This window comes from Salmo salar, chromosome 20 (genome assembly GCF_965601325.2).
Source record: "Salmo salar chromosome 20, fSalSal1, whole genome shotgun sequence".
Taxonomy (NCBI): domain Eukaryota; kingdom Metazoa; phylum Chordata; class Actinopteri; order Salmoniformes; family Salmonidae; genus Salmo; species Salmo salar.
In genome coordinates, this window is record NC_138310.1 from 44,067,320 (window position 1) to 44,076,638 (window position 9,319).

General features: G+C 41.3%; 1 protein-coding gene across 3 annotated transcripts; it reads right to left on the minus strand.

Annotated features, from left to right (window-relative positions):
• Window positions 1-149: 149 nt before the first annotated feature.
• eif4h (eukaryotic translation initiation factor 4h) lies at window positions 150-7,836 on the minus strand. Of its 3 annotated transcripts, none has more exons than XM_014161977.3 (8): window positions 7,567-7,836; window positions 4,981-5,162; window positions 4,829-4,893; window positions 3,929-4,025; window positions 2,972-3,031; window positions 2,275-2,430; window positions 1,709-1,824; window positions 150-692 (listed from the first exon to the last, which is right to left on the minus strand). In XM_014161977.3, exons 1-8 carry the CDS (start codon window positions 7,725-7,727, stop codon window positions 666-668), a joined length of 864 nt encoding a protein of 287 aa, XP_014017452.1. In that variant the 5' UTR covers window positions 7,728-7,836; the 3' UTR covers window positions 150-665. The 3 variants fall into 3 exon arrangements, with proteins under 3 accessions (XP_014017452.1, XP_014017451.2, XP_014017453.1); XM_014161976.3 differs by having other exon boundaries at window positions 4,981-5,168; window positions 7,567-7,722; XM_014161978.3 differs by lacking the exon at window positions 2,972-3,031 and having other exon boundaries at window positions 4,981-5,168; window positions 7,567-7,727.
• Window positions 7,837-9,319: the final 1,483 nt, after the last annotated feature.

The following is a 9,319-nucleotide window of genomic DNA, read 5'->3' on the forward strand; positions in this document are numbered from 1 at the left end:
ATCTAGTGTGCACTTCAGCCGCTCCGCTAAAACACCTTCGGCATCGCTCCATTATGCAGGAAGCCATTTTGCCTGGATTTAACAGACTAAGATCAAAAATCTTTCAAAATCAGGTTCCAGAAATACACATTGAGAGACAACAATAAGGATTCAGTTCTCTTGGCAATGTTATCATTTAATATTTAAGACAGTGGCAATTTGAAGCTGAAATGATAATCATTTCACAAATAGAGCAGAAATTTAGGAGGAAAAGATATAAAAGACACCAAAGGAACAGCCTTTTGACAGCTGTATGTCTAAAACTGCAAATCATTTGGTGAACACAAAGGATGCCTTGGGAAAGGTAAGAGAAAATGACACATCAAAGTCCTTACCCAAAGGCAACAGAACCAAACTGAAGCCCCTGTCCCGAGTTCCTTTTGATGTGTGTGGGGTACGGGTCAGGTTGACATAGGCCTGGCCCCTGCCCCTCACAGCAGCCTTGGGTCCAACTGCTTTTTTTTACCAATTAGATGAAGGCCTGCTTTGTGTTAGCGAGCAGAAAGAGGAACCCAGCGCCTGACTCCCCAGCGAGCTCTTTGGGAGAAGTCTTTGAAAGATTTTTGGTAAACAAAGCCAGTAGATCCAGAGTAGACTTCCAGAATAATGCAGCCGCGTGGATATATCTATTCCTTTTCTGCCTCTTTTTCAAGCTTTGAGAATGGGAAACAAACAAAAAAACATTATGGTTAGACAGGTTCAATTCCGGGGGAAATCTTAAATGATTTAACAGGAGAAATAAAATAGTTTTAACAACTTCTACAGTACAATTGGATTGTTAAGCAGATACAATGACCTTAAACAGCTCCACTAATAAAAAGTGTTACTTTCTGCACTGTTCCCAAACTGAACAATGTGTTTTAACGTAACGCCAATTTACATTTGGAAGTCAAGGGGGTAAAACAAACAAAAGCAGCACATTTCTGACCAAGCTTTCTTGTTGGTGTGTGTGTGTGTGTATAGGAGGGGAGCAGACAATGAAGGTGTTGTGTAGACCAACAGTGATAACAAAACCTTCTGGACTCCTTACAGACGCTCAGCCACAACCGCCATGAACCAAACCATCAGCACAAACCATTCTATTCTAACAATTCATGTTATATTGATTTTGTAAACAGGGGCAGAATTCTTGTGGGGGATCAATGCCTACCCACATGGAAGCATAGCAACCACTTCAGAGTTGGGGTCAAGACACACTTCATTTCCAACACAGAGAGTCGAATAGCGTAGTGAAATACACTACTAAATAAACTGAAAAGTTGGTTACTTTTCAGCTCAATTGTATTCATTCTTTACTGCAATCAACATGTGAATGGACCTTCCCAACAGAACTACAGACAAAGCAGGCAAAAATCACAGAGAAGCAGAGGTGTACGTAAGAAACATGTTTACAGTTTGACATGCATTCACAAGCTGCTCTCTGGGTGTTGGTGTGTTGTATTATTTTGTCCAAGAGTATGTGTGTGTTCTCATCTTGTTTTTATTCCGTCTCGAATAAATATTTCACTCAGAGGGTTTTGTTCAGTTTGTCATCTCCGATAGAGGATTGCTAACGGAAGGCGTTAACGTATCCCACTGGCATCGTTTCATTTTTCTACACCGTCCCCTGCCCTTCCCTCCCGGGCTCTGAGGCCTGGTCAATTTCTTAAGGGTTGTCTTTGGGAATTACCTCCTCTCTCGGCTTGGCTCCGCCAAATATGGCAGAGTTGGGGTTGGCGACTTGGTTTAGCGGGGCAGCCACCGTGCGTGGCTTCAGCTGAAGCCGCGGTCTCTGTGCCCTCTCCTCTGTGGAAAGCAAAGGGAAAAAATGACTAACATGATTAACTGGTCAAGTCAAATGTTATCACATCAAATAGGTGGCAACTGGGTTCAGGGCTTTTCGGTAGAGTAAATGGGGGGGGTCAATATTTACACCTTCACAAAAGCTGTACTGTAACAAAAACACAAAGTCATCAAAAATCCATTTAAACTGATCCATTCTTCCTGATCCATTCTACCAAGACTAAAGGGTGCTTTTTCTCAAACCTTGATGCCAGAAGTACTGCTTATTTTCATTATTCTCCTCTAAATCAGGGACGAATTCAGGCATGGGACACCAGTTGAGGAGTCTGCCCAATCAGTGACATCTATCAATCAAGTACCCAACCACAGTGGAGAAGAAAGCCCTCCAAACTCCACACGTGGGAGTACCTCTGGTCTAGAGTATTTTATATGAGATAAGAGAGATTGTGACACCGTCAGAGGGTTCTCTGAAGTCATCCGCTCCAGCGCGCGGTGGTGGTCCGCCGTCCCTGTAGCGTCCCCCCATGCCTGCTCCTCCACCGCCTCCCCTTCGGTCACCACCGCGGCCACCTCCTCGGCCTCGTCCGAAGTCATCGTCTCCTCTGTAGCCTATACAAGGAGATGCAGAGGGAAAATACATTTTAGACAGTCTTGGGCTCATGCAGGAGTGCAATGTTACAGAACGTTCAGATAAAGTTTAGTGTAGAACAGACATTATCTCGTAGAATAAAGATAAGGAATCTTGTGAGCTCTAAACACCACATTACTATCAGTAACATTGTAAACATTGCAGATCTGACTAAATTAAATCTGCGTCCTTGCACAGCACCTGGAGCAGCCCTGTAAGGTGACAAATGAGAATGATGAACCTCCTGTATGAGTGATAAACAAAATGCACCAAGGGACAAAAAACCTGTGTAAATCGCAAAAGAAAAACCTGTGAATTCCTATGGGGGAGGAAATTACATACCGCTTATATCAAACTATTCTGCAGATTCAAGCGTCAAAAAATGGGAGCAATTGGTTTGCTTCCTTAGCTTGGTGCACACTCTACCAACTGCACTGCTTGATCTTAAACTGCAGGATTCAAACTGGGTCTGATCTAATGACAGGTTGGGGACCGGCTAAACCAGCGGAACGCTCATCCCACCTCCTTCATAGTCGTCTCTGGAACCTCCTCTGGGACCACCTCCACGAGAGCCCCCTCGGCCTGCAGGGGACAGGGCTCAGTTTTAACAATAGTGGCGAGTGTTGCTTAGGGCTGAGGCAGGGGTGAGGAACCCAAGGGCCTAGTGCTGGTTAGCCAAGGACCTAGGTTAGTAGTACTGCTTCTAGAGACAGCTAGTTGAAGTCTTTGGTTAGGAAAGTATAGAAGGTAGAAAATATTTAGTTTAGCTGCTCAAATTTGTAGGGTTGTAGAGCTAAACAGGTCAAACACCATTTACTACAGAAAAGGAAGCAGGAGAGAAAGATGGGTGAGTAAGTGTGAATGGATAGATTATGAAAAGTGCCAGAAATTCTCAAATCCCAGTATGTAGTGACATACAACAAGAATAAGGCCAGAGGCAACAGTAGTGGTAGTAGTACTAGTGCAATGCACACTTATAAGGACTGATGATTTTGGTTATAGCGGATTCCATAATCCATTGATCTATAAATGTGATGTACAAGCATCTTGTCATGTTTTTATGACCACAAATGTTTGATTCTTCCGTTATTCTTATAAGTGGAATGCACTGTATGCTTAGGAGGAAGCAAACTCAAACAGAACAGCAAAGCTTCTGATAATTGACAGATTTTAAGACAGCCTTGGATTTAAGTATGATGGTGAAAGATGAGTCTCAGGGCAATATTAAAGATGTATAATTATTCAAATCTAGGCCAAGAGTTATTGCTACTTCATATTAATATTTACAGTTAAGACAATCTACAAATCAACTCATTTTGACTCATTAGAGAATGTAAGAGATCAACACTAAATCAGCTGACGTAAGTAATTGACATTTCTTTGTAGTTGTAATAATATACAACATATTAATAATTAAGAAATATAGTAAGCAGTAGGAGGAACAAACAAGTTCGCATTCCAGTGAGCGCAAGCAGGTACCTCCTCTGTCGTTCCCCCGGAAGCCGAATCCTCCAGCGCCCCTCTCCTGCTTTCTGCCCTCTGCTATGTCAACCCTGAGTGACCGGTCTCCAAGGAGCTGGGGAGGCACAAGTCAGCATTAGGAGGAAATAAAACAACATGGTCCACTTCTCTGATAATGCTTCCAACAATGTTTATGTCCTACAAATATATCACTGTTGGACGCATCACTGTATTTAAATTGTCCCTTTTATAAAATGATATTTGTCACTGTACTAATTTTTAAAGCACTTTGGACAGCAATCTATTTTATGAAAGGTGCACAACAAACTAAGTTGATCATAGTGTTGGAGACAGTTTTATTTGTTTTATGAAAAAACAGCATAATTTATTCCTTTGTCACGATACCCATAACACAATACTCAGATTTTCTATACGAAGCAGACTGAACTGTATGGTCCTTTTGAGGTATACTCAGCAATGCATGAATAAACAGAAGTATCAGGATGATTTCCAAAACAACAAAAGGGACAATACCAGAGGATAATCTCCTCCGCGGTTGTCACACAGCCATCACGTTGTATGAAAGTGAAGTGAACTCCTATGCACATGCGCAGATGCTCTGTGTGAATGTTCACAAGCGGAGCCTCTTGCATCAGTGCCACTCTGCAATATCTTTGGTTCACATTGCTGCTCATGGCCACATAACGCTGAGGACTCAGTTTAAGAACCTGTTTAAATGTTAAATAGTTTGTGCTATAGCTTTAAAATCAACACACGGCTGTTAAGGTTCCATAATTTGAACTGGAAATTCAGTCCTGTGATACTGAATATTGTGACAACACTGAACCACAGTATCCCTTTTACACTTATGAACCAGATACAAATGAGGACCTGAGAAAACTAATTGTGGGTACTCACAGCACCATCATACGTCAAAGCTTCTTTAAGGGATTCCAAGTCATCAAACTCTACATAACAAAAACCTGAAAGGAGAAAATTGGTTACAAAAAAGAAAACTGTTGCCGTGGCTTGTGATGTTTGTTATGCTATACAAACGGGTGCTTGCTCACCTTTAAACTTGTCTGTTTCTTTGTCTCGGACTAGTCGAACACTCCTGACATTGAGGTCTTTGAAAATGGCGTCTATGTCTCCTTGTACTGTGTTGAAGGGCAGGTTGCCCACGTAGGCTGTGTATGGGGGCTCTGTGGGTAGATCCTTCTGCTTGCGGGGTCCACCAGGTCCACTGCCACCTCTGGGTCTACCAGAAACGAACACCTCCATGAGAGAACAGACTACAACAGATAGCCACGCCCCACATACTGGACCCTGAGTTTTTCATGGTCAAGAATTACTAAGGACTACCGCATCAATGGCTGAGAGTCTGAGCTGGAGATTATGGTTGATAGTTAGGACATTAACTGAGTCACAGGCAAAATTGTGGCACAGAGGTAGTGCAGTGATACTTTCCAGCTGACTTTCTCTGAGCCTTCGATAAATGATGTACACTTGGACAGATCCATTAACAATCAAAATACCAAAGATCTACAGCTCAGATCCCATAGGAAAATACATAATGTTTCACATACAATACAGGAAATAGGACTAGGCTGTCTGCAAACTGAAGAAAGAATTGACAAAGAAAAATAATAATCTGTTCCATTTCAATGCCAACCATGTTAGCAGCACACAGATAAAGATGGTGGCCCTATTGTGATAAAATACTGGTAAACAATAATACAGAGATAATCTCATTCGTTTCATTTTTTTTTACCCTGAAGAAGGCATATATGGAGCTATTTTTATAGCTTATTCACCGTTAGTCAGCACATCTACAAAAAATTATCTCTGGGTGTGCACCAGCTTTTCATTTTTCTCAGTTAACAGAAGAAGTTCCTGTGCACTGATAACAGCCATTTTGAAGAAAGGTCTACTTGCAATGAATGTTCTATGTAATAGTTTTTCCCTAATGAACTTTTTCCCCTATGAATACACTGGACAAGAGAGTCTGCTATAATGATTTAAATGTAAAAAATATATATATGTATGCTCCTCATGAGGAGTGGTGGGGCACTGCCAAACCTTCAAGGAACCTGTTCCCTTGCTGGCAACAATCTGACAGGGCTGAGAGAAATGCAGATGGGGTACTGCATGCCTGCAGCATTCCTCGGGTGTCAAAGCAAACTGAGCGACCAGGCTGAACCAAGATGTACAGCCACCTAGCTATAGGCCCCAACAAGGGAAACGGGATATCAGTTGCATAACTGAATGCATTCAACTGAAAAGGGTCTTCCAAAGGGAGGGAGGTTGGGCATATAGATCTTTCCCACAATTAGCAAGGAGAGCAAGCGATTTTTTTGTAAAATAACCATGTTGGCTGTTGTGATCTTACATAGCATTTGATAAGAGTTAAGGTGATAATCTGTAGTTATTTGAACCATGGTGTCAAATTAATTTACGCCAAGTAGCCCAATAGATACAACACTAGTTTAAGTATTTCAGGATCAGGGGCTCCAACTCATTTCCTGTGTGAATCAAGTAAAGCAGAATATGATTACAACAACTAACGTTAAAGGTTATGAGTCACTGACAAGGGGTGGCAGACAGATAAAACACAGATCTTCATTATGATCATATGTACGTTTATCCTATCCAAGGGATCATATTTTAACCTGATGTACTTTATGCCGGTAGCTACCTAGTCTAATGTAGTCTAGTGTTTTCGTTGATTAGGCTACTTTTCATTTCTGGCTAGTTAATGACCTAGCTGGATTGAGTTCCAGAATATATTTCAGTATCGCCGCAACATCGTCAGCAAGTAAAGTTTACAATTTCCTGTATTGAATGCCTGGCGTCAATGCACGAGTTAGCCCACGTTATGTTAGTTAACTGCATTGCTAATCGTTCAAACCTAGCTAGCTGGCTGGCGAGTGCGCGCATCAAGCTAGATAGGAATGGATGCAGGGTGCAATGGGCCCAAACTAGACTAGCTAGCAGAGTTAGCTAGCTAGTTCTCCGCATAAATCGTCATGCAATTAGCACAAGCTAATCTAGCGAGCGCACTAGCTAGCTAACGTGACCACTAACAATGCATCAAAAGACTTGTGCATTGAATAATGATTACTAACCAACTAGCTAAACATGCTATGCATTGATAATGATTTCGGGGATTGGCGCATGTTGACATCTCGAGCTGTTATCACCCGATTTAGCCATTCAGCGCAGTCCCTGCCTTGCTAGTAGTAGCATAACATGTAGCCCATGTGGGCTGCTTTTTAACGCGATGCTGGCGCCAAGTGCCATGCTGGCAGTCTGAGAATTATAAAATGTATTGCATTCATAACCATGTCATAATATGTATTGTCAAACCGCCATGAATAAGTCGCTAACATTCTGTAATGGAAAATCTCACGCACATCTGAAAGTAGCTAGCTATGGTCAATCCACGAGTTTTCCCCGCCCTCAATACCGGCTTCCCATTCATCAAAGCGGCGGTGAGAGGCTAGCCACTGGCACTGTCTGGCCCGTGTTCTGAGCCCAGGCCTATCTTTGAGAAGAATTTCGAACAAGCCCCTGCATAAAAGTGAGGCATTGGTGCGTTTTCTTGCATCACCATACGGTAATACTGACACATTCTATTCGTCCAGGTATTTTCTTACCCTCTGCCTCCACCAAAACTACCGTAAGCCCGATCTCGGTCATCGTAGTTATCGTAATCCGCCATTGCCGAGATTGCTGTCGGAGAAAGCAGTTGGGTGTCGAAAGGTCCTTCAATATAGGGATAGCTCAATTTTAGTTGTCCTTTCAGTGCCTGAACCATTGCACAGTCAGATAGATACTACAAGTTAGCTACCCTCAAATCCCCCAACTAAACTAAATATCAGTAAAATAACAAGATCCAACCCCAGTGTCATTAGTGTTTTGCATCTGTATATTGGTATTTATCCTGGTTGGGCATTCTACTACTGTAAGAAACAGGTGCATATGATGTTAGACAATTTATACAGAAGTATAGTCCTTTAGCCAACACTATCTCCGCGCTATTATCCACAGGAATATCAATGTGGCCTACCCCCAACCCAGCTAGAGTTACACCATGCCAACCTGGTCTCAGAGCATTTCGTATTATTCTTTACCTAAATCCGAGACATTCCATTTAGTATGATATGTTATGAATTACAATTCGTATTATGTGAAGCGAATTTACCAAATGTAAAATATGTTACGAATTTGCGAAACTTATTATACTGTAAGTATCAAAAGTAAAAATGAAAGCTGACAAGGTAAAAATCTGTCTTTCTGTCCCTGAACAAGGCAGTTAACCCACTGTTCCTAGGCCATTATTGTAAATAAGAATTTGTTCTTAATAACTGACTTGACTAATTAAATAAAAGTTAAATAATGTTTTTTTATGTATAAATCATTTGAAATTGCTTGTATTAATCAAACCAGATTTATTTTTATTTTACTTTATTTACGGATAGCCAGGAGCACACTCCAACACTTAGACATCATTAACAAACAAAGCATTTTTGTTTAGTGAGTCCGCCAGATCAGAGGTAGTATATCTCTCCCCACCTGCCCTGAATGATGCGTCGCCACTGTTTGTATTTGACACCATGATACATTTTGCTATCCCTGCTCCCATTCAACACTCATTCTAACATTACACCTTTCAACTGCCTTTTTCAATTCTTGATTGCCTTTTTTTGCAGGAATAATCTAGCTCGGATGGAAGGATGGAGAAAGGAACAAAGGGAAAGAGTACAGAAGTTATCCAGCCTGCTCACTAAGAAATGTAAATAGCCTGACTGCTGAGGGACAACATAGTCAATGTACTTGCTAGGATAAGTCTAATTAAGTGAAGACCTTAATCAGGATTTTGCTCTATCTTTACAGTTCCTGAAACATGTCAATGACCTGATGCATGGCCTCTACAGCAGTGCGTGGCTACCCAATTAGTTACCAGTGACCTATTCTGCCACATCCCAGTGAAAGGAAAGAGCAGAACCACCCCTCCTAAATCCAGTCTATAGCTAGGTTTCCATCCAATTGGCGACAGATGTTCACGGGAATATTCTAAAATCCGCATAAAAACTATTTGCACATTTTCCCACCAGAAATCTTTCCATCAAATTGACTTTTACGGATAAAAGGCTTTGTGTGATGACGTAGTGCATATACAAACTTTTGCCGTTAAATTCCCATGTAACTAATAAAAAATACAATTTCAATGGGATACCATCGCATTTTCAACTCTACTGATGGTTTTGTCATAAAAAATCTTTAAAGAACTACTTAAGTAGTTTTTTGGGGGGTATCTGTACTTTACTATTTATATTCTTCACAACTTTTACTTCACAACATTCTTAATGAAAATAATGTACTTTTTACTCCATACGTTTTCCCTGA

Coding starts and splice junctions, on each gene's coding strand:
- eif4h (XM_014161977.3), bottom strand. CDS start 7,727: ATGGTTCAGGCACTGAAAGGACAACTAAAATTGAGCTATCCCTATATT. Junction 4,894..4,980: donor AGAAACAGACAAGTTTAAAG/GTGAGCAAGCAC, acceptor TTCTCCTTTCAG/GTTTTTGTTATGTAGAGTTT. Junction 1,825..2,274: donor CTTCAGAGAACCCTCTGACG/GTGTCACAATCT, acceptor TGCTTTCCACAG/AGGAGAGGGCACAGAGACCG.